Below are 27,011 nucleotides of genomic sequence, written 5' to 3'. Positions count from 1 at the left end.
AGGCGCCGTGTCAAATAATGAGTGTTCCTTCACCGATTGCCTAGAGCCGGATATGACCTTATAAACTGAGGGTCCGTGTCACGGTAGGCCTTACCACGATAAAGAACCCCCACTGCTATAGTCCTGATAATGAACCCTCACTGCTATAGTCCTGATAAACAACACTCACTGCTACAGTCCTGATAAACAACCCTCACTGCTATAGTCCTGATAAAGAATCCTCGCTGCTACAGCCCTGATAAAGAACCCTCGCTGCTACAACCTGGTAAAGAACCCTCGCAGTTACGACCTGATAAAGAACCCTCGCTGCTATAACCTGATAAAGAACTTTCACTGCTACAACCCTGATAAAGAATCCTCACTGCTACAACCCTGATAAAGAATCCTCACTGCTACAACCCTGATAAAGAATCCTCACTGCTACAACCCTAATAAAGAATCCCCCTGCCTCAGCCCTGATCACCATGCTTAGATAACAATTTGCAGCACATCCACTAACAGTTGTGACGTTTCTGTAGGAGTGAAAAATTATATCTGTGACGTAAAACAACATGAGGAAATAAATCTTCTATCGCTTCACTCTGTACCACGTGTTCTATCACGTGACTGCGGATAAACTGGGCGTTCCCAAAATAGCTTTAAAAGCAGTGGTTTTAAAAACAAATCTAGGGAAAGCAAGAAAATATAATAAAGATAATAATATATTGTTTACCACATTGATGTTATCGTGTTAAATCACTCAGAGGCATTATGTTGTAGCGGATAAAATTTACCTTTACACGTTAAGAAGTGATATTAAGAAAGTGTTCTTGTTATTGATCTCTTTCCCTCTTTCTCTCTCCTGCATTGACCCCAGAGAAAAATATATCCACCTCGCTCTTTTCTCCGAGATTGTTATATATTCACACCATCAAACGCCTAATAGATATAACTTCAACACCAATGGCTAGCAATGCGAATATTTATAAATGGTAATGTTTGGTGTGTATACTTGTATTGATTTTCATGCGATAGCGCTTCATGAAGTGCACAGCGGTTAATACCCTCATGTATTTTCAAAAATGAAATTCATTTCTTATATTTACGTTCTACTTTTATTTCTCCATTGTTTACAGCAGATGGCTATCATTACAATTTGTAAAGACAAAAAGAATGGGGAAATAAATACTTCGCATTAAAATGATTTCGATCATTTTGTCAAAGCAATATTTCAAAATTGAAAAGCAACATATACTTTAAAGAAAATACCGTTCATGGGCGGGGTCGATATTCTCTTGCCCACGCACCGTCGGAACCCACGTAGGTTTTTTTTTGCTCCGTTAAACTGCACTCAACCCGCGGGTTCCGTCGATGTTGCTTACGTTCATGATCTTTAGGATGCTATCAAGGTCAGCAGCAGAAAACATAAAAAACTTACATACCGTAGGAACAGAAAAAAAGCACAGCCCATGCGGGTCAGTATGTCAGTTATTCTTTAAATTGACTTTATCTGTACGGCACATCATTACTACATTGCGCATTTCCCCCGGAACTAATCACTATTATTGTTATGTATGGATAAACGACATCGGACAACTGTTGCCCATTTGTATGTTCCATGAAACGGTAAATAGGAACATTATACAAGAATTTCCCAGAACCAAATACAAATCTAATAATTTTCTCAAATTGTTTCCTGAAATAGTATAATGGTACGAAATTAGAAGGGGGGGGGGGCTAAATTAAGTTTCTGGATGTTTTCCTTAAGAGAATTTCCTCGGTCTAATATCCAGCTTCTTGTAAAGGAGACTATTATCTGATCATAAATAACATTCCCAATATAAATCTATTGAATGGATTCACATAATTATATATCATTAAATCTGTCGAATTGTATACAGAGCAATTTGTCGTATCAATGAGAGACCGCAAAATCCGAGGTCCAGTGTCACAGCAGGTGTGGCACGATGAAGATCCCTCCCTGCTTAATGGCCATAAGCGCCGAGCATAAGCCTAAATTTTACAGCCCTTCACCGGCAGTGGTGACGTCTCCATATGAGCGAAATATTCTCGAGAGGGACGTTAAACAATATTCAATCAATCGTGTCAATGTCAATGTGTTGTAGAAAACATCACTGCGCATTACTTAATTAGAATTATTTAGTGATTTACACATTTCCCTAGATTGTTTTCTACGGTGGATAATCAGCAACACTTTTTCTTGCATTTGTTCCTAATACGCAGTCTTCTTTAACACTTAACTTTGCGGCTGTCGTACGTTTTACGACATCACTAGATCTAGACAAAAAGTCAAATAGATGATGGCCGCAAACGGAGACCCGCGATTGATTAGGTATGATTCTTGTCCGTTAGCTTGGGAAATGGATGTCAGATATGATTATAGGCTACCTTCTCTGAGCAATGGTCCAATATTCAGCTTGTCAGAGAACTTCCGAACCTAACAACCTTCTTCTTAGCGTCTTAGCAAAAACTAAATGAGATGGGTTTATTTAGCAGTCAGTTATATTATTGTCAATAGGGCGTTTGTCGGGGGGATGTTGACGTAAATATGTTTACGAACATTATGCCTTTGTTAAAATGAATACAAATCAATATCTGCTGTTCAATCTTTAGCGATACTGCTCTCGCCTTTAACTACACAATAATTACCACTACCGCTTTACATATGTAATTCAAAATATTCAGTTCTAATTCGTCGAAAATTGGTCGATCGTTTTTAAAGAATAAAGCATATATATAAATAGAAATATATATATATATATATATATATATATATATATATATATATATATATAAGTTTAAATAAAAAATATATAACGCATCCTAGCTAATTTATGGGGTTTTTAAAGATTAATTCTAGCTCTACACAATTTAAGATCTGCGGAACACTGCAATTCTACATTAACACGCCACATGTATTCCTTTAAACATAAAAACACCCGATATGCTTCCTCAATCACCAAATACGAACTTGAAGATACTAAACCAAAATATGCATTAATATGATACTGATTGCAGTATTGAAAGATTACTGCCCACGTATTAGCTCTTAATCCAGAATTTTATTGAATACCAACATTTAGAACTTTGGACTATAAAACTGTGTATATATATATATATATATATATATATATATATATATATATATATATATATATATACATACATATGTAAGTATGTATATATGTATGTATGTGTGATTTTTTTAGCTGACAGTAAATGCAACAAAGAAACATGATAGCACGTGTACAGTACCTGTGGTGTTTTTTAATGGCTCCTCCATGGGTGTTTCTGTCGAACCGGCAGCGGCAACAATCACCGTGTAAAGCAATAAACCAAATATCATGTTTCCATTTCGAACTCAGACCAATTTCTGGCAGATATTGTCGCTCAGCCTCGCACCATGAGCCGAAAATACTGGCGCTCTCGATATGAGTGGCCTTTTCTCGTGGTCCATCGAATTAGTCTGCTCTTGTTTGGAGAATATCTGAAGTAAAAGAAGACCAGTGTACTAGTCGCTTGTCTCTCATCAGCGGTGCGGTATCAGACCCCGAGATGATAAATAGCAGCATGATGACTCGCGATGTTGGTATTAGATGTGTTAGGCGAAAGACAAACCCAAATGCTGAAATATAAACTTATTGCTAGACTACGAATCCGCCACGTCCCGGAGCTCAGAGAAGAAAATATACATAGAATTGCTGTTTCATAATCAATATAGAAGTGTTATAGAGAACCCAGAAGTGATGTTTACTACTGCCGTGTCCAGTGAGAATTATCTGAAACTATCATGCAAAGTCATTACTTTAACAACTTGTAACTACTTTATAAATTTTGTCAATTCATGTGCATCATAATCTTATCGGGAAAAAATCATTAATTTTGGAAGTCTCATGTCAGGAATTTCCATTAAAGAGTGTAGTTTCATGGACTGAATTCCCAGTGGCCGTTGTCTTCCGTAGGTTTTTGTCATCAAGAACCCCAATAGGATGAAAGGCATAAACTAAGTTAATGTATGAGCAATTTACTAGTTCCTAGAATTAAAATAAATGATTGAATGAAGAATTTGAGAATTGTTTTTAATGACGGGGCATGTTTTCCAAGGCTTGAAATTTGATGCAGTTCACAAAGGATTTTTTGTTTAAAAAAAAGTCTGTGATAGTAATCTAAGACTCCGGAACATTTTCATTAATGATGTAATGTAAATGTGACACATTAGAAACTTTTTATAACAGTGTTATATTACCCTTCAATATAACATTGTTAACTTCCATGTACAATAGGAAGAGCGGTCAATATCAGCTGTCACAAATGTTGTTAAAGTTGTTTGAAAAAAAAGAAGAATCCTCTATCCCTTTTTAAAATGGCAAAAAAAAAAGAACAAAAAAAAAAAAAAAAAAAGCTCTGATTTTACAAATAATATTATTCACGTCCCAACGGAAATATGCTCAGTAATACGGCCCCATTCAAATCCATAAATTACGGTCTTATTGATGAAAAACACTCGTTCCTGTCCTAATGAGTATAATTAGATAAGTCTGTTTCCGTTTTTCATTAGAAGAATAACATGTATAGTGCTAACAGAAAAAATCAATAATTGTCTTAGAGTCCTAATTATTGCATAATTACAATAATTGATTCTCCAGAGGGAGCTCTCAGGCATGGTTGTCGTTCCTATTTCATATCGTCACGCACTCATGAAAAGAATACCCCGGGCTGAATTCCTGCTTCAGTCAGAATTGTCTGTAGGCAAAGGGTTAAACCTTATCCAATGTGAAGAAAATGGATGACAATGTACAACGCTCTTTAACACACTTTATAATCACATTCTGGTCAGGGAAATCGTCTCTGTACTCATTTAGAATTCTTTCTTTGGAACGGTGGCAACTATTGGAATTACAAAAAACTAAAACACTATCATCAAAAACTTTTAAGCTGAATTAAGAGCGCGACAGATTGTGAAATAAAAAACGAGAACAGTTTAAGCACCACATAGGCCGTTGTGACCGAGTTTCCCCACTTATTACACATTTGGGAGAAGAATAAAATGTTTTCGTGCAGCATCCTCTTAAAGGACTTAGAAACGAAATGATAGGTTTATACATTACTCATTCAGAAACTGTCTTTAGTTCAATATAGTGCAAATAATTATCGGTACTTGGGGCCTCAGAGTTGTCGTTATTGACAAAAGTGAATCCAGCCTTAAATTTGGACGATAAGTGATCGCTAGTTGAATGTAATGCTCACGCAACTCACCCTAAATCCCCCGCATTTATATCACCAAGTTTATATTAAATATAAAGCGTTCATTCTGATGTAATCATGATTAACCCCATCCCGACAGCACCCTGAAAAAGGGGGCATATTGGTTTGACCTGTCGGTCGGTGGGTAAATCAAGTGTTGTTCGCTCAATAGAACGCTTTGCTCGACAGGCATTAATGTTATACTTGTTTTATGAATAAAAATGTATTGAACTCTATATCAGACTATTGAATATAAAAGTGTATTGAACTCTGTGTCAGACTATTCAATATAAAAGTGTATTGAAACCTGTATCAGACTATTGAATATAAAAGTGTATTGACCTCTGTATCAGACTATTGAATATAAAAGTGTATTGAACCTTGTGTCAGACTATTGAATATAAAAGTGTAATAAACTCTGTATCAGACTATTGAATATAAAAGTGTGATGAACTCTGTATCAGACTATTGAATATAAAAGTGTATTGAACTTTATATCAGACTATTGAATATAAAAGTGTATTGAACTCTGTATCAGACTGTTGAATATAAAAGTGTATTGAACCTTGTGTCAGACTATTGAATATAAAAGTGTATTGAATTCTGTGTCAGATTATTAAATATAAAAGTGTATTGAACCCTGTATCAGACTATTGAATATAAAAGTGTATTGAACCCTGTGTCAGACTGTTGAATATAAAAGTGTATTGAACTTTATATCAGACTATTGAATATAAAAGTGTATTGAACCCTGTGTCAGACTGTTGAATATAAAAGTGTATTGAACTTTATATCAGACTATTGAATATAAAAGTGTATTGAACTCTGTATCAGACTATTGAATATAAAAGTGTATTGAACCTTGTGTCAGACTATTGAATATAAAAGTGTATTGAATTCTGTGTCAGACTGTTAAATATAAAAGTGTATTGAACTCTGTATCAGACTATTGAATATAAAAGTTTATTGAACCCTGTGTCAGACTGTTGAATATAAAAGTGTAATGAACTCTGTGTCAGAGTATTGAATATAAAAGTGTATTGAACTCTGTGTCAGACCATTAAATATAAAAGTGTATTGAACCTTGTGTCAGACTATTAAATATAAAAGTGTGATGAACTCTGTATGAGACTATTGAATATAAAAGTGTATTGAACTCTGTGTCAGACTATTAAATATAAAAGTGTATTGAGCTCTATATCAGACTATTAAATATAAAAGTGTATTGAACCCTGTGTCAGACTATTAAATATAAAAGTGTATTGAACCCTGTGTCAGACTATTAAATATAAAAGTGTATTGAACTCTGTGTCAGACTGTTGAATATAAAAGTATATTGAACCTTGTGTCAGACTATTGAATATAAAAGTGTATTGAATTCTGTGTCAGACTATTAAATATAAAAGTGTATTGAACTCTGTATCAGACTGTTGAATATAAAAGTGTATTGAACCTTGTGTCAAACTATTGAATATAAAAGTGTAATAAACTCTGCATCAGACTATCCCCTCGGGTATGATACATACATCTACTTGTATGTTTCCTTGTCGAACCATTTCAGATCCGTCGGTGAGGAGTTTTAGTCATTTACAGCCCTGGCCTTACACACAGAGAGATGATGACAAAGTCTACATTTTACAGACTTACACACAGAGAGATGGTGAGTAAGTCTACAGTTTACAGACTTATACACAGAGAGATGATGAGAAAGTCTACATTTTACAGAATTACACACAGAGAGATGATGAGAACGTCTACATTTTACAGACTTACACACAGAGAGAGTTCACAGACTTGTTGAGAAAGTCTACAGTTTACATACTTACACACAGAGAGATGATGAGTAAGTCTACAATTTACAGACTTGGTGAGAAAGTCAACAGCTTACAGACTTACACACAGAGAGATGATGAGTAAGACTACAATTTACAGACTTGGTGACAAAGTCAACAGTTTACAGACTTACACACAGAGAGATGATGAGTAAGTCTACAATTTACAGACTTGGTGACAAAGTCTACATTTTACAGACTTACACACACAGAGAGATGGTGAGTAAGTCTACATTTTACAGACTTACACACACAGAGATGATGAGAAAGTCTACATTTTACAGACTTACACACAGAGAGATGATGAGAAAGTCTACATTTTATAGACTTACACACAGAGAGATGATGAGTAAGTCTACATTTTACAGACTTACACACAGAGAGATGATGAGTAAGTCTACAATTTACAGACTTGGTGAGAAAGTCAACAGTTTACAGACTTACACACAGAGAGATGATGAGTAAGTCTACAATTTACAGACTTGGTGACAAAGTCAACAGTTTACAGACTTACACACAGAGAGATGATGAGTAAGTCTACAATTTACAGACTTGGTGAGAAAGTCAACAGTTTACAGACTTACACACAGAGAGATGATGAGGAAGTCTACATTTTACAGACTTACACACAGAGAGATGATGAGAAAGTCTACATTTTACAGACTTACACACAGAGAGATGATGAGAAAGTCTACAGTTTACAGACTGACACACAGAGAGATGATGAGTAAGTCTACAATTTACAGACTTGGTGAGAAAGTCTACATTTTACAGAATTACACACAGAGAGATGATGAGAAAGTCTACATTTTACAGAATTACACACAGAGAGATGATGAGAAAGTCTACATTTTATAGACTTACACACAGAGAGATGATGAGAAAGTCTACATTTTACAGACTTACACACAGAGAGATGATGAGAACGTCTACATTTTACAGACTTACACACAGAGAGATGATGAGTAAGTCTACAATTTACAGACTTGGTGAGAAAGTCAACAGTTTACAGACTTACACACAGAGAGATGATGAGAAAGTCTACATTTTACAGACTTACACACAGAGAGATGATGACAAAGTCTACATTTTACAGACTTACACACAGAGAGATGATGAGAAAGTCTACAGTTTACAGACTTACACACAGAGAGATGATGAGTAAGTCTACAATTTACAGACTTGGTGAGAAAGTCTACATTTTACAGAATTACACACAGAGAGATGATGAGAAAGTCTACATTTTACAGAATTACACACAGAGAGATGATGAGAAAGTCTACATTTTATAGACTTACACACAGAGAGATGATGAGAAAGTCTACATTTTACAGACTTACACACAGAGAGATGATGAGAAAGTCTACATTTTACAGACTTACACACAGAGAGATGATGAGAAAGTCTACATTTTACAGAATTACACACAGAGAGATGATGAGAAAGTCTACATTTTACAGACTTACACACAGAGAGATGATGAGAAAGTCTACATTTTACAGAATTACACACAGAGAGATGATGAGAAAGTCTACATTTTACAGACTTACACACAGAGAGATGATGAGAAAGTCTACATTTTACAGAATTACACACAGAGAGATGATGAGAAAGTCTATATTTTATAGACTTACACACATAGAGAGTTTACAGACTTGTTGAGAAAGTCTACAGTTTACAGACAGTTTACAGACTTGTTGAGAAAGTCTACAGTTTACAGACAGTTTACAGACTTGGTGAGAAAGTCTACAGTTTACAGACTTGGTCTATGTCTAGGCTACGAGAGTTTTGACGCTCTAAAATGAAAGAGAAATTAATACGCCCTTTCGTTCCGTAGTAGCTGGGTGTGAGAGTAATACACCGCTAGTGATGAATGCTTCCATGATAGGCAGTCTGTTTTCACAGGGACTGACAGGAACCTAATATCGAAATCGTGATTGGTAGATGTGTTAAAACAATCCTCGCGATCGTGACACCCTCTCAGAGAATATATATGTACATGTGAAACTTATCGTTTCTTGGGAAAATGCGTTAAAACAACCCTCGCAATTATAACACTTTCTCCTGGGAACATGTACGTACGTGTGGATTGTTTCGTTTATGAGCGGGTTATATTTATCGATGTCTTTGTTTTAAAGGATATTTTTTTTTACACAAATACCAAGCTTTCGAATTTCACTCCATTGAAATTGACGACTTCTCTGTAAATCTTATAACTTTCCCACCCTGTATAAGTGCAGTGCCGAAGAAATCAATTCATAAGAAAGAAAAAAAAAACCTAATGGAAAATAATTGCAAAATGCCTCTTTTTCGACATGTTTATTTTTCTCAGCTAGTAAAATGGAACTTGGCATTTTATGTGCAGTGCGCAAAGAGATTCGTCTTATTTATTTGCACAGAAGTGCGGCTGCACTTTTTGTAGCCTAGTTAATTAAGCCATTAGATTTGGATTTTTCTTCATCAATGTTGGAATATTTTCTTTCATTACAAGCACAGATCCACAGGCTTATATTTTTTTGTTCAAAACCAGTAATGATTCTTCCATGCCTTATTTCAATAACATTTAAAAGGAATATTACTGGCGTATAATTTTTTTAGCACAGACATCATCTCTCGTGGACCATGTACGAGTGAATATTGATAAAAATTGACATTTCTAATGTTTTTACCTCATGAATGCACTGCAGTTGTAAACTACATGTACATGTATGCGCGTATGAATACATAACTACATGTATGCGCGTATGAATACATAACTACATGTATGCGCGTATGAATACAGAACTACATGTATGCGCGTATGAATACAGAACTACATGTATGCGCGTATGAATACAGAACTACATGTATGCGTGTATGAATACAGAACTACATGTATAACTACAAGATGTATATATATATATATATATATATATATATATATATATATATATATATATATATATATATATAATGTTTAATATTAAGCGGTCTAAATTATACGACAAATCGGTCGCGGTGGCTAGTGGTTAAAACGATTGCTTCGTGGCCGGCAGCTCAGGGTTTCAACTCCTGTCCCTGCCTTGGTCGCGTCAGATCAAAGACGTCTTTAACAATCGCTAAGCATGCCGCAGTCCTTAAACACCGAAGTCCCGCGTCACGATAAAGAAACTTCATCTCTATTGCGGCCCTAATAGTTGTGCATTGGTCTTAAGTTTGTGGCAATTCGACTACAACTGATGACGTCTCGGTATGGTTGAAAGATTTTTGAATGGGATATAAACAAATAATGCTACGTTTTAGGAAGTGTTTGGATTATGAAAATCACCCCCCCCCCCCCCCCCGATATTTTAGGAAGTCATCAAAGTTCATGAGCACATCAGCACTAAAATATATGACAACAGACACTGCAGTTGGGGTGCAGGTTTCTGAAATACGCACACATGGGCATTAAATATTTTAAACAGAATGGTAATGAAATTTGCAGTGACAGCATCCACATTTCATCGCTGTCTCCATGACAATTGTGCACACTGGCACAGCTCATAATATTGTTTCTTCCAAGACAAGATGGAAATCTGCGTCAATACTAATATTTATTTTCCAAGTTTACTCAATTTAGAAATTCTGCTCATTGCTGACTGAATGGGGACGAGGTGATTAAATTATAAGAATACATGACAGTGTTATGAAGAGGATCTGATAGGAATTATCAAATGTAAAAATTAAATATGGAAAGCGTCAGAGAGAGAGAGAGAGAGAGAGAGAGAGAGAGAGAGAGAGAGAGAGACAGACAGAGACACACAGACAGACAGACAGAGAAATCTCATGGATTGTCATCTTCAACTAGTGTTTTTTTTAAAATACATATATCATGGTATATTCAAGGTGGCTTACAGAACAACATGAGACACAAATCAATATTTTCACTTCAAAAGCAAATATTCTTTACTTTTCGTCTCGTACTACAGTGTATATATATAATAATGACCCACTTCAGAAATTCCTGCAACAATGTGCCTTTAGTGCCCTGGTTTTCGGAGTTGAATTAATATTTCAGTCATGTTAAAATTCAGAACATCTATAGCTTCATTCTAAACATCATTTATTATATAATGACTCGACTTCAGAAATGTGCTGCAAGTTCAGTCATTCCCCCCCCCCCTTCTTCATCGACCTACCCACGGAATTCCATAGAATAAGACCTCCTGATCATGCATTTTCCATAAACCTATGAACATGTGACCAAACAGAACTAAGTGATATTGAATTACCAGGTTCCTCTGGTTTACTTTCTAATCACATTCAATATGATTTATATCTAGAGGATGTAAACTGTGTGGGGTATTTTTGAGGTTGTATGATGAAAACATATATATGTATATATATATGAATTTGAGCTCTAGAAACTATACATATCATTAAAGGTTGAATATGAATTTGAGCTCTGGAATTTAAACATATCTTTAAAGGTTGAATATGAATTTGAGCTCTGGAATTTAAACATATCTTTAAAGGTTGAATATGAATTTGAGCTCTGAAATTTAAACATATCATTAAAGGTTGAATATGAATTTGAGCTCTGAAAGTTAAACATATCATTAAAGGTTGAATATGAATTTGAGCTCTGGAAATTAAACATATCATTAAAGGTTGAATATGAATTTGAGCTCTGGAAATTAAACATATCATTAAAGGTTGAATATGAATTTGAGCTCTGGAATTTAAACATATCATTAAAGGTTGAATATGAATTTGAGCTCTGGAATTTAAATATATCATTAAAGGTTGAATATGAATTTGAGCTCTGGAATTTATACATATCATTAAAGGCTGGACTTGCTGTCGTGCCGTTAATGATTTGCATTATACAGACACATGGCTGATAATCACGATACTGTGTATGTTATCATGTTCCACACTAAAATGATTTGTCCTGGTGAGTTATAAGAAATGCACCACGTGTTCAATTGAATCACTTCTGTAAACTGGCGTATCTCTGAGGGTTCAGATCTTCAAGAATTGATCCCAAAGAAGGACATTAATATTTCAATGCCAATTATTTACGCCCATAATCATATTTCTGTGAACACAAACTGAAAATATGCGTTAATACTCGCATTTATTTTAGTAATTGACAAATATTATAATAATTATGCTCTTTTATGGATTACAAATCCCGGAACAATGGATTACAAATCCCGGAACAAAAGACGGAGACACATCCGTTAAGACGTCCCATTTGGAAATTTGAAATACAGGAATACGGAAATCGCACGTGCATTTTATTTAACACGGTCTGGAGTCTTTAGCATATTGTTTAAAATTGGACGAAGTATTCAAGCTGGTTTTCAAAACGAAACGAGGGATAAATCAATATTTCTTCCGTCAATCTTAGAAATTAGGATAAATAGACCCAACTGGATATTTACTAATTTTCTTGTCGGACACTTCCGTCAGCAAAAGACCGCGGCCTCTTTTGGGGGGAAATTTCCATTACATTTTGTGTGTGTTTTGTACTGTAGTTATTTTACACGTGTATGTACAGTATATATATAAAATCACATCAATAAAAATCTAACAAAACTAACATGTATGCTAATCGTATTATGATTTGTTATTCGGACCATTCCTTCGAATAGGAATTCGAATGGGTTGAAAGGAAGTCACGTGACCTAATACAAAACCAAAAATGATTCGCTATAAAATAATTTTGGATATCAGATATCAAACAGTCATGGGGAATATCTTGTTATTGAACAATATGCGTTTGTTTCCTATCCCATGACTTTGAATAAGGTGGACTTCATAGGCGTAGCTTGGGTTCGAATATTACCGAGGCAGGGGGTCTGGGGGGTTGTGCCCCCAGAAGCTATCGACATTTTAACAACGTAAAAGGTGGGTTTTTGTTTTTTTTACCGAGGCAGCTGCCTCGGTTGCCTCAATGGAAGCTACGCCACTGGACTTTACGAGTAACTAATGTAACTCTGGCCTCGTACGGTAAATTACCGCCTTCTGCAATTTGCACATCTCATATTTAAAGACTGCTGGTATATTTACAGGGGAACTAAACACAAAATATATTCAAATTATTTTCTATTCATTTAAGGATACAACTACGAAATTATAGAGACATTGTGTTTAACAAAAATGTAAAAAAAAATCTACATTAAAATCGATCATTTAAGGGGCGTGGTAAACACAATACACGTTTTTCTTACCTTTGAAATGCCGAACATCGATAATAATGTTGAACTTCCCTTACATATTCCAAGAATTCATAGTACAAAAAAGTACCGTGTAAGTAATCGATGTCACAGATGCTTAAGTACCGCGTCTAGACGAGGCACATTCAAGCATAGAAGAACCATCCAATTAAATTAGCTTGACACATCAACAATTTATCTTTACAGGGAACAGCTGACTTATACTATCCCCGGAGATCAATGTCTCCTCAAACAAATATTGATTTCACTTGACGCATACTGTGCCACCTATCAGTTAAGTTCGATTATTCAAACTGTATCGAGATCGGGATCGCGAAATGCAGCATGAAATGCACGTGGTTGCACATAATCAGTGGATTATTTCCATAAGCATTCTTATCGTCTTGCAGCAAATCCAGATAGCTGTCAAAAATAAATTAAGCTTAACCAAATCAATTTTATTCTTTTAAGCTCGACATCGCTTTGATAATTGCGTAGACGTGCACTGATAATTTTCTTCAAGGCTACACCAATTTGTGAAATAGTTCTTCGGATTTTCAAACCAAAAAAGTGAGGCGAGAGGGCGAACTTATTTTACAAATATTATTTTTCATTTTGGAGGTAAAAATTATGAGGCGAGCGAATACAAGAAATATAAGTATTTTTAATTGAATTAAGCGTGATTTTAAAAAGCGAGTGCTTAAAAACAAAGATATCAAATCATCAGATATCATTTGTTTCCCACATGAACTTAATATTTTTTTTACTTTGTTGATATAGTTTACAATAATTAAGAAGTATTTCAAGTTTCAAATACTTTATTCTCTTCATGCCTAATGCATGTACTTTGCAACATACACTGATAAGGTCTTTTTTAACAATTTCATTTTAGTTTAATTTCTACACACTTTCGATTCAGATATATACATGTATATGGATATTGCTAGGGACATGTCCGGTTTTGAAATCTCCATTGCATTGCTTTTAGCATTTTCTTGAATTTTGATAGAACACACATAATAAAAAAGCACCAAACTTATAGTGAATTTTTCGTTAACTGTCGGTCCGGTTTAGAATAGTTCTCAGTACCCCTTGCTTGTCAGAAGAGGCGAATAAATGGAGCTGTCCTTCAGATCTATGAGACCGCCAAAACTGAGACTTGTGACACAGCAGGTGTGGCACGATAAAGATCCCTCCCTGCTCAAAGACCGTAACTGCCGAGCATGGGCCTAAATTTCACAGCCCTTCATCGGTAATGGTGACGACTCCATATGAGTGATATAATCAATTAATCCTATGCTGACGATGTTCTCTAAATAGTGGCATCGAATAGCGCTTCAAAATTTTCATCAGCATCCAGTTCGATTGCAGTATATAAGGAACAACTTCAAATCCAGTGTTATGAAGTCTAGACATCACGTATAACGTAAAATCTCGTATTACACTGTTAAATCTCGTATTACACTGTTAAATCTCGTATTACACTGTTAAATCTCGTATTACACTGTTAGAAAAGTTCTCAAGAGCCCGCACTTCTGTCATTTGTCAGCCAAATGCATCAAGGTAGTTTGTTGTAAAACGTCGAAAATATGTTATGCAGATATTTTTGGACACGCGGGCGGATATTATTATTTGATAATATTATAATTTGGATTTATTACAAATAGAAGCGGCGAATCCGACGAACTAGATTACAAATTGGCATGGCCTAAATAACCTTTGAAATACATGAAGACATCTATCCAAAATTAGTTGACTATACAATATCATCTGATATGTTTGGTTTGATTTCCTTAAACTTGATATCTGTGAAGACATTGTTAAATGGCAACGGACACCAAACGGCTGATATAAAGCATTGAATATTCTGAGCCGATGTCATATGCACTACCATTTTGGACAAGCGAGAAAACAGGAAACCGATTGATTAAATTTCTGTTTCTTCCGTAATGAATCTTACATAAAGACTAGAACTATTTTCAGATAGTGTAGGAATACTAATTATTTTAAATTAAGTTAATTGAAGGATGGTGTGTAATTTGGTAAGGATTTTCATTCCGTGCTAAATGTTTAAAGTAAGAAGAATGGAACTTAGAAATGGAAGTACTTCCGAACCCGATATTTTATCGTTTTGTTATTCAGAGGTTATTTTGGTGGTGGTGGTGGTGGTGGTGGGGGGGGGGGGGTGCGTGGAGATACCGATTTGCTACAAATCTATTACTCAGTTCAGTGGCCAGAACTTGTATCCACGCATAAGTCTAAAGAAAAGTACTGATGTTCTGTAGTGTTTGGCTATGATTAGTTTTAATGATAAAGACATGGGCCTGCATGGCAAGTCATTCAATGGAAGCAATTAAAAACCCATCAAAGTATGAAAAAAGGAATTGGAGTAGCGAGTTTTGCACAATGACTTATCCGCATTGCTTTATAAGAGAAGCAGAATTACTGAATTCATTAGTGTTTCACTTCGCTTTTAGATGAATGCAACGATAGTCATTGAATCCATTAATTATAAAATTAGCTTTTATTTCGTATCATTACGCGTGCTTGTTTTCTCAACTGCAGAAAATTATGACGGTTTTCCTTGATTTAATGGCTTTTGCAAGAGGCAAATTTCATTTCCATCTGCTGATTTGTATAGACCATGTCTGGACTTCAAAAGATCACAGCTGAGATTCGTGAAATCAGGAAACGATTACAACATCAGACCTTTATTTTGTCCTTGGAGTTTCCCCCCTACTTTTCTGAAATCCGCTATAAGCCCCGTGTGATGCAGTGTACGCCATTATAAAACTCCAATGAAAGGAGATGAAACTAGAGCAAAGCTCGTTGCAAAGCAACGAGAGGTCTTCCGTCGGAGCTGTGTGACATAAAAACCTTGAACTTGACCATATGTCCTTGGGTCAGGTCCTAATGCAGCCTCAATTAACATGAAAATCTGTTGTAAGTAATTAACAGTAAAACGTTAGGTTTCCTGCCCCCCCCCCCCCCCCCCCCCCCCCCCCCCCCCCCCCGGGTTTTACGTGCCTGGAAAGGGCATGACCGTAAATTAACGATCTGTATTGTATACTGTCAAGCATATGTTGGCAAAAATATTGGAGGGTGGGAACTGGAACTTCCTGTCCTTCCACCAATCATTTGAAAAATCCGATTTTATTAAAAACATAATTCTCTGTAAATCGTTGTGTTTGCAAATTACATTAAAACGGTAATGTTTTTGTGTGTACATGTATTGCCGCTGATCGCTGGTACACATGCGATGGCTCCGAACTCGGGCAATCGAGCCATGGGTTACGTAATTGTAAACAAGAACAAACCCCGGTGTGTATGTAAAATGCTTGCAGTTAATGACTGAATGAAATGAGACTGATTCGATGTGGATTTCTGATGATTTTCTATACATGTTTAGAGTTGGTATAATCATGATAAGAACCCGTGATTTGAAAAATAAAGTTTATAAATTATTTGTTATGCTTACAAAAAGGATCCATTTTTTTTCACTTTGTAGAGAATGCAGAAAGCTTGTGTATCAACTGGCTAAAGTAGAGTTAAATCACAGATTGCTTGTCCACATGTGATGAATCTCCAAAATTAAACACAATAAGACGCTTGAGATGTATATATATATTTGGGGCGCTCTTGCCTTTTTCATTTCACTTATAAAAACCGCATCTACTTGCACGCATGATTGTATTTAGATGAAATGAAATGAACCGACAAATAAATCCTTCTGTATGCAGACAATTATAAGTTAATAAAACTTAAAACTACTTCATTTTATTTAGTACGATTTTTTCTGACAATTAGAAACGTCACATACCCTTACCGTAAACTTATTGTGAGGAAAATGACAACCCGATAAATAATCAGGAAAATTGTGTAGGTTTTTTTAAATGTATGTATAACTTGACACAAATATTATGAGGTCCATTGATCACTAACTCGAAATGTTTGCGGTAGCATCTTTACAATTACTTTATAATTGAAATAAAACATAATATAATTGTTAATTAAGTATGATATAATGTAAAAGGATTCAAAATGATTTCAAACATAATTTTCCAGTAATTGATGTGTTTATTTATGCGATGGACGAAAGCCGAGTTAGCTTCGATGTTTTTGTTTTGATTATGCAAGCTTGTCACTCTGGCCACCTGCGAGCGAGGCGAGAGTTGGGTTACATAACTGTATAAAAAACGCTGACCGTGAAGAATGTAAACAGCTTGCAGTTATTGACCATGATTTATTTTACGTTTGAACGTTTTATTTTTATGTATATTACTTATTTTAATTATAATATGAAACAAATAAAAGATAATTTATCTCTCTCCTTTTGCTGTTGTTGAAGGTTTGTTTATGTTAAAACGAAAGAAAAAGAGAAATGTATCACTAAATAATTTGTATTTGAACCACAGAGCATGTTAAAAACCTTATTTAAAATGAATATTAGTATCTATTGTAGTCAGGTATGTTATTTTTAGCAAGTTTATTTCAGTTATACGCATGAAGAGTTCTCGCTCACTTGCCAAATGAAAATGGCTACTTGTTTACGGGTATAGCTTTTTACTTTAATATAACACAAGATTCGAACAAAATAACAATTTCATGAGATAAATAAGATGTTAAAGAACAACTTTTCCATCGGAAGCCATATCGAATTCTTTGCCGTTTTTGAGCTATAAAGCGAAAACTTTTAGGGGCCGTAGATCCCTAATTTAAGGGGCCAGCCCCATTTTACTGGTGTCAAATAAAAGCTCTTGAAATTCTACACAACTTTTATTATACATGTCTTAACAAAATAATTTTAGTTTAAAAGATACAAAGGAAATTATGTGCAAATTTTCGCTCTTTCAGGCGTCCTGATTTTTGACCCCTCTCTATCGCCATTTTAAATGGCGAAATCAAAAAACAAAATATGATGTGCACAACTACAATGCTTCTACTTTACCAATTCAGTGTTTTCTCTGCTCCAATTATTATAGTCTCGGAGCCTTTATCTGGAAACCAAAGCCCCTAAAATTTCACTAAAAGGGAAATAACTCGCAAGTGGAAGAGAATATCTAAAATGTTTAAAAGTATTTTGAAAGTTTTTAGTAAAATGTATTAAAGCTGAAAATTTGAGCAAAATCGGTTGAGGAATGAGCGAGATATGAAGCTTTAAAGTTAGCGTCTAGGAAAAAAAAAAAAAAAAAAGAATAATAAGAATAATCTTAACCAGCACAATAAGTAGAAGGTCTTCCGTTGCTACGGAAGACCTTAATGAGTGAAGTGGTGCTTACTAAACAGTGGGGACATCACGTGACAAAACATGGGACATCACGTGACAAAACATGATACTATTACATTGTAGTGTCTCTTAAGAATCGACTCCAATTTCCTCTGATATTCTCTGAAGTGGACACCCGAGAGCGACGAACTCAGCTACCAATGAACGTTCGTGTGACAGGCAACACGACGTTGTTAACTAAATCCATAAATGTTTCGATCTTTGATCACCAATACGCAGCGAAATGACACTTCTATGAATCTCGGTTCCTGGATAAGAACACCACGAGTCCGTGGATAAAAGGAATCAAAGTTTTACATTTTTATTCTTAATCATTTTCTGTGATGATTTATCTATATCAAAAGAATTTAGAACATCACTTATGGATACCAAAAGAATTTAGAACATCACTTATGGATACCAAAAGAATTTAGAACATCACTTATGGATACCAAAAGAATTTAGAACATCACTTATTGATTATAAAAGAATTTAGAAAACTATTCAGAAATACTAAAATTGATTAGGTAACGGGAAATGAAGTCTCCCTTTTAGAATAAAGCCAATTCTGTTTGAATAAATTTTAAAAATAAACAACTAGAAGAACATACACAAGCACATACAAAGATCTGAGAATATGTGTTTAGTTCTTGATTCGAACTTTCACGTGTTCCTGTGAAATAAATCGTCATATGAAATGAATATTCATATGAAATAAATCATATATTTAGTAATAGTCACTAGTCGCAAACGAGGTAAAGACAAAGGAGGCTTCATATTCAATTATGTGTATTTTTTGAGTGATAAGTCCATTTTGAAACCCTGCATTGTATTAAGTACTAATCAATACTTGGTTTATTTATTCATGAAAACCCCCAGCCTTTTTTGTGTGACAGCTCTGCGGTCTTTTGTAAAGAAATGAAATTAAAGATAAATGTGCTGCTTGCTCTAGTCGCCGGTTCATTTTTCAGTTCCTCAATTGAATCCCGTGACCTTCATTTTCAATTGAGCTAGAATTTCTCAGAATCACGACAGTCTTACAAAAGAGCAAACAATCTCTGGAGGCAAGAACTTGGGAAAATTTCATGAAAATTCTAAATATTTCACTACAGCATGCTTCACTCAGTGCGGGAACTGTTACAACGAATAATCGTCATTTAAAGGATGTAATTTTCATTCCATAACACGATCGTTGGATTTGGTAGATTCTTAAAGATACTTTCTTAAACATTGAAAGTGTTATACTTGTACTAGGGTACCCTAGTATATATATATATATATATATATATATATATACATGCATCCAAGGAGTGAGTTTGAACAACTTTCTATCTAATAAAATGCTAAATATTTACCCCTAAAAATGACAGTTAGACTTTTGTTTTAATACCAATTAAAAGTGTACAAGAATTCCGAAGCAACTCATCAGTTATTTTTTAATCAAAATGACTAAGATTCAGAGTTGTGACTCCAAAAATAATTCTTTCTTACAACTTCACAACTATCGCCACCCCCACCCCCACCCCTAGAAAATATCGAGAGCAGACTGGGACATCTTTCTAGTACGTTATTGACAGAGTACTATTTGTGTACTAAAATGAACGTTCACAGAATCCGTCTTTGAACAATGTCAATAAATTGCGTCACGTTGTTGTCATGGAAGTCCAAATGACGGTGAATATTAGACAAAAATTCGTGATACATCATCTCTTTTATGAAATAAAACAGACTATAACCCTCTTTAATAACTTTTAAGTTTTTCTTTTTACCGAGGCAAAACTGTTGTCACCATACATAATGCAGTATTTATGATTTCTTACATTAGTAAAAGTACCGGTCATGGTAGCTCAGTGATAGAACATTCACGTGGTAACCTGGAGGTCGTGAGTTCGAGCCTCGTGCTCAAACATAAGACTAGTGATCGCCCCTTCGCTAATCAGTCGGCATTTAGAAGTGAGAAGAACGGGTCTTTCGGATATGACCTTGAAAACGGAGGTCCCATGTCGCGGAAGATGTTGATACGTTAAAGAACCCTCACAGCTACAGCCCTGAGTGCGCACCAAGAATAGGTCTATTTAAAGTGGTACTTTAACAACAACTGGTGACGTTTCAATATGAGGGGAAAAATTCTCGACGGGACGTAAAACAAACGATCAATAGTAAAAAAAAAAAAAATCTTCTAAATAGATTTCTCTAGAACACGATCTGCAATATCAGTTTCGCAACGTCAACATATAAGGCTATATAGGAGAAAACAAAGATTATACAAGGCCACTGATTCTAGACCGAGTTATTGACTGGGCATGACTTTTGTCCTACGGTACTTAGGGATTTCATGTCAGATGTGATTAAAGATTCTTGTCTTCAATTACATGGACAATAAATAGCTTGTCAGAAAACTTTCGCAGCAGATTACCTGTGAGAACCCCGCCGAGTGAGAGCCCTGACAGCCTTCCCTGGTCTGGTGTGTCCGTCCATTGACGTTCTGTTTGGTCTGCGTGGATTGTGTTTACACACGCTTAATTAGAACAATCTCTTGGGAACCATCGTAAGTAAAAGACAGATATTCCGAGATATGCTTTTTGAAAGCTGTTGTTTCGAATTCAACTCCTCGGTTTCACGAGATATTTGAATTTATATGTGGAGTCAGAAGAAATTGAAGTTCAACTCAAGATCGGGGTCGAAGTTCAACTTAATTTTGAGCCAAAAATGGTCATCTGATCGACGTACACTGAACGCAATGATCAATTTAGAGTTATTTTACTTTTTCATTTATGTTATTTAATTTAAAAAAATTGAATGTATTTCATTTTTTTTTTAAATGAGGACAACGTCAGCTGTCTGTGTTTTTATAACATAACATATGTCAGAAATGTGAACCAGTCAAATCAAGTCATTATTTGTCAGATGAATAGGCATCAGTAATGCAAGTGGGGTCCTTTTGGCTTTTATCCACGGAGTCTGCATCTGATGTGCCAAAGCTCTGGTGTAAGAGAAAATTGAATGTATCCATAGAAATATTTTTGATAAGGCAGATTGAAATAGAGCACAAATGATGAATGAAATCATTATTACTGTTTTTAACGAGTTTATAGAGGAAAGGCTGGGCTCGTTTGCAATAACAAATTGTATTTCAGAGTTGCTTTGGTTAAAGCGTCAGTTAAATTGATGCGGGGTGGTTTTTTTTGGTTTTTTTTTTTGGTTTTTTAAAAAAAGAATCGACTCCTCTTGGCGGAACAGTTTCCTCTCATTTGGAGATCGTTTCAAACACATGCTGTCAAAATTTTAAAACAAGAGCCCTATTTGCTGGAAAAGAATATTACAATCATTAACCATGCCAGGCAAGAATTTCCCCCCGATTAGAATGAGTTCAAAATCAGATTGGGTTGAAAGTTCGACAGTATTCTTAAGTCATTATTTTATTGACAAGGGACAGATTGGGAAATTCCCTGTTAATCTGTGTCGGTAAAGTATTTTATTCACCGATGGCTAAATCCAGTTCGTCTTATACTCATCTTTTGAATTAACAAGCTATGATATGACTAACGTTAGTATATATAAGTATAGCAAAATTCTATTAGCTTACACTGTATTTATCTAAAAAAAAAAAAAATAACAAGAACATTATTAAATACATATCATTTGAACTGTAGAGATTGGAAAACAACTGCATATACGCTTACCCACCCACCCACCCCCCCCCCTCTCTCTCTCTCATTATTTTAACCTAAGAAATGGCAATCACGTTTGACAAGAAAGGAAAGAGAGAGAGAGCACAAACTAGAAATGAAGAACAGAAAGAGGACTTTAACTGGGGTAAATGCAATTGTAAATGGATCACCCAAGTTAAACAGTAAAGCAGAAAGTTAAGGCATGAAATATGAGAATGCTCGACTCATACGAAATTTAAACAATATGCATATATACATGTGTATAAAGTTAAACAGCGGATTGGCATTATGAATATGTATACATGCATATAATTCATAAACGAAAAGCAGAAGAACAAATGACAAATTTACAATATGAATACATTTTATATAGTCAAGAGGCAAGTTTTCAGCATGAATATTATAAACAAGAAGCAAACCATTAAATCATGACAACATGAAGCAAATGGACTAACAATGAATGAAGACAACAATGAATGAAAACAACAATGAATGAAGACAACAATGAATGAAAACAACAATGAATGAAGACAACAACAATGAATGAAGACAACAATGAATGAAGACAACAATGAATGAAGATAACAATGAATGAAGATAACAATGAATGAAGACAACAATGAATGAAAACAACAATGAGTGAAAACAACAATGAATGAAGATAACAATGAACAAAGACAACAATGAATGAAGACAACAATGAATGAAGGCAACAATGAATGAAGATAACAATGAATGAAAACAACAATGAATGAAGATAACAATGAATGAAGATAACAATGAATGAAGATAACAATGAATGAAAACAACAATGAATGAAGACAACAATGAATGAAGATAACAATGAACAAAGACAACAATGAATGAAGACAACAATGAATGAAAATAACAATGACTGAAGACAACAATGAATGAAGATAACAATGAATGAAGACCACAATAAGCACAATATGAAGTGTGAAGACAGCAATTGGCGCAATTTGAAGTGTGTATGATTTTGGGAGAACCAGTTAGAGTTAATGAAAGCGTTTTGTGTATATCTGGGAGCATTCTTTCGTTTTCGATATGGTTGAATGAAGTTTTCATTAATTAGAAATGTTTATTGGAGGGGGGTAATTTTCGTGGACTGCCTTGATTCCACCATTCTGTTAGAATGTGATGTAGCGGCTATGGTTTGTGTACACGTACATCGAACCATTGTGTATATTGTGTATTTAAATGTGGTTTGAATTCGAGGGAGGTGGGTTCCCATGAAATCCACGAAAATTCAATTCCACGAAATAATATGTTGATCAGTACTATTTGTCTATATGACAAGGATTAATATACTACGCCGTTTTAAAAAAACCCCACAAATGTCAATATTGTATACTATATAAAATTTTCAGTTTACTTGTTTACAAAACCACAGATGGCGACTTCTGACATATTGGGGATCCGCGTTAGAATAGGTCCTCGGTACCCCTTGCTTGTCGTAAGAGACGACATTTCGGATGAGACCGAAAAAAAAAAAATCCAAGGGACCATGTCACAGCAGGTGTGGCACGATGAAGATCCCTCCCTGCTCAAAGGCCGTAAGCGCCGAGCATAGGCCCAACTTTTGCTTTTGCACCGGCAATGGTGACATCGCCATATGAGTAAAAATATTCTCGAGTGGGACGTTAAACAATATCAAATCAATGAATCTAATATGCATGGAATTCCTTAAATTCAAATTTGTTAGATAGCTGTTAATTACAAAGGTCATACGGCCCTCTGAAAAATGGCATGACGCCATGTTTCTTTTTTATATATGTATACATAACCTACATAATTTTTGCATTACGACAGTTGAACGTGAAAGAATTAACTGAGGAATACAACTTTGTCGATAAAATATGATATAATCTACAGGACGAGTTGTGATATTAATTTGGCAATGAAACAAGACACCGGATTCAGATATTGACACATTAATGGGAGAAGCTGTTAGAATAGAAGTGGACGAGTGAAATATGAATATGTTGTGCATATATATCAAATCTTGAGATATAACCTTAAATTGGTTTCTTCTCGAATAAATTTTGGCGTTTCAAAGGCGATGGTGTTGTTTGTGGAGCTTTCCCCCTTTAGTTTGTGTTATGAATTCATTCACGTAGATTTTATAGATTAAAAATTAATTCGACCATTCTAAATCATTCAAATGAGTTTTACAAAATTTACCAATGCAAAAGTTGTTTTAATAAGAGCTCTCTCTCTCTCTCTCTCTCTCTCTCTCTCTCTCTCTCTCTCTCTCTCTCTCTCTCTCTCTCTCCGATCGATCGAAAGATTCAACTGAATTATACAAAAGAATTGTAGATTGAAAACAGGTTACTGCAGACTGACTTATATTTCCTTTTAAGAAATATCTATTTGCGAAGAATCATTTCTCGCGGACATTTATTTCGTGGGTAGAAATATGCACTCGTCTTCAACGGGTTTCTCATCTGGAAATCACAAATAAACGTGAAGATTTACATTTCCAATTTGTTTTTGCCTTTGACATCAATGATAACCATTTCCTCATGAATGCAATTCACTTGTAAACAAAGCACCTATGAATCTCGTACGTCTGTTGTAACGACTGTGATTTCCAACACATACAAAAGTAGTCCGAAATAAACTTCATGTTTGTAAATACGTAAAGAAACGAACTGAAACGCTTCGCTCCGGCATACTTTTCTTGAGGCGCGAACGCTGTATATCTTTTCAAACTTGAAATACATTTCTTGAATATACGTTACAGGTGCGGATCCAGAAATTTTTTTCCGGGGGGGGGGGGGGGTCGAACTTTTTCATAAAATCGAACCCGTGATATAACTCATTTTTCTTATAAATCGTTATATTGTAATTTTTTTTATCTTTGCAAATTCCATATTTCATATTCATCACCGGACAGCAACAATTTTGCGAATTTGTAATCTTATAGGAGCAAAAGTAAAATTAAAGAAATGTTTTCTTCCTGGCAAATCAGTATATTTTTTTGCGCTATAATTCCGGCATTGTCCAACTGTTCAAATTTCGTTAAACATATGTATATTTCTAGGAAGAAAACATTTTATCTTTCTTCAGTTTCTAAATTCTTAATGGAAAAGAAATCAATTAAAATCTACACAAAATTGTACTAGTTACAGAGAAGGAAGTAAACAAGCACTGCCATAAATCACTCACTTTTCTCGAATCGCCGAGATATTTACTCTGGGCACAAAACTGTGTGTTAAATCCAATTATCCTAACTTTTCTATGATGGCAAAGGAAGGGTCACAAATCTGTCCAAGAATTTTTACGAGATTGATAATCAAATTTGCCTTCGAAACCGTTTTTTTGCATTTCACAACTCTGGTGATTGAAATGAACCGAGGACTTTATCGATTGAAAATATTCCAATGGAATACCCAGCCCACAAGCCACGGGAACCTCTCGCGATACCAGAATAAATGACGAATTCTGTAGAAAACATACTATTCTGTTGCTGTATTGACATGCAAATTTTACGTCCCCAAGGAAGTATGACAAATTTGCTTTTGCCTTTAGTTGACTTCTCGACCTTGGCAAAACAATAATGTTTTAGTAAAGTATCCATGGGAACATATATATTATTTATGGTATGCAGATTAGTGTGTCCAATTTTCAAACTATTTCAATGCGGGAGAGAAAACTATAGAATTTGGTAATCTATTATTAATGAAGTTATTGCTTAATTTATAGTCTTTTTAAGTTTCCATATTTATGCCTTTATACTGAATCATAATTAATTGCAATTTTCCCGGAATATTTTTGGAATTTTTCTCCATGTGTTACGATCTGTTATCGCGCTGGTAATCTCCTGACTCATACACTGTACACATTCTTTACTTTTCACATATATAGAATAAGTTCTCAGTACCACCTGCTTGTCATAAGAACCGACTAAATGGGGTGGTCCTTCGGAGGAGACCGCAAAAAACGAGGCCCCGTGTCACAGCAGGTGTGGCACGATAAACATCCCTACCTGCTCAAAGGTCATAAGCGCCGAGCATAGGGCTAAATTTTGCAGCCCTTCACCGGCAATGGTGACGTCTCCATATGAGTGAAATATTCTCGAGAGGGAAGTTGAACAATATTCAGCCAACCAACATATACCTTGAATATGACAAAGACTCTCTCTCTCTCTCTCTCTCTCTCTCCCTCCCATATTTTCAGGACAAAAACATACACCAGATATAACGAAATACGTCTTGTTCTTTTCGCTTTGATAATAGATTTATAAAATACATGTATATACATACATATGGAAGTTTGTAAAAATCATCAATTTGGGAAAACAGAGAGGATTTCTAAAGATTTTATGGCGTGTAATATATTGGGCTTTGTATTTTATTCTAAGTTTGTAAGTCTCTTACAGAATAAAAACATTACCCAATAAGAGATCGGGAATCCCCCTGTACTGATATTGATTCTAACAAACTGTTAATTTCAGACACATTGACGCAAAAAGGCTATTCATGAAATTACGCCAATCGGACAGCTAGTTTCCTTATCCAATATAACATTTAAAAAGTGCTGTCGGTTATTATTCTCTGCACATGGCGCGCCATCTCCGCGACTCAGTAACGGCAATATTCAAAGAGAACCCTGAAGACGGGTTCACAGGAGTATTCACAAAAAAATCCGTGTAAATACACATGTATATATATATATATATGTATATATATATATATATATTTAAATCTCTAATGTGTAATTAAGCAATAATGTCATAACTCTTGATGAATGAAAATAACACCGGTTGAGCTATATTTTTGGCGTTCTAAGT

At 35.0% G+C, this 27,011-nt stretch overlaps 1 protein-coding gene across 12 annotated transcripts in view; it reads right to left on the bottom strand.

Moving 5' to 3' along the window:
• The window catches only part of LOC125675009 (neuropilin and tolloid-like protein 2), a 49,496-nt gene extending 23,909 nt beyond the window's left edge, over nucleotides 1-25,587 (bottom strand). For 11 of the 12 annotated variants that reach the window (XR_008801591.1, XR_008801592.1, XR_008801593.1 and 8 more), the window contains exons 1-2: nucleotides 13,277-13,747; nucleotides 3,256-3,487 (exon numbers count right to left, since the gene is read on the bottom strand). Coding sequence is in view for 2 of the 12 variants with exons in the window: in XM_048912463.2 (XP_048768420.2) it covers nucleotides 3,256-3,346 (91 nt within the window). In the remaining 10 variants the exon portion in view is untranslated. Of the gene's footprint in view, nucleotides 1-3,255; nucleotides 3,488-13,276; nucleotides 13,748-25,387 lie in introns of those variants that run through there. The other variant, XM_048912465.2, reaches the window with a different exon arrangement.
• Between the last annotated feature and the right edge of the window lie 1,424 nt (nucleotides 25,588-27,011).

The sequence above is a fragment of the Ostrea edulis genome, chromosome 3 (genome assembly GCF_947568905.1).
Source record: "Ostrea edulis chromosome 3, xbOstEdul1.1, whole genome shotgun sequence".
Classification (NCBI taxonomy): Eukaryota; Metazoa; Mollusca; class Bivalvia; order Ostreida; family Ostreidae; genus Ostrea; species Ostrea edulis.
The sequence above is the reverse complement of the archived record's forward strand: the minus strand, read 5'-3'. Positions and strand labels throughout refer to the sequence as shown.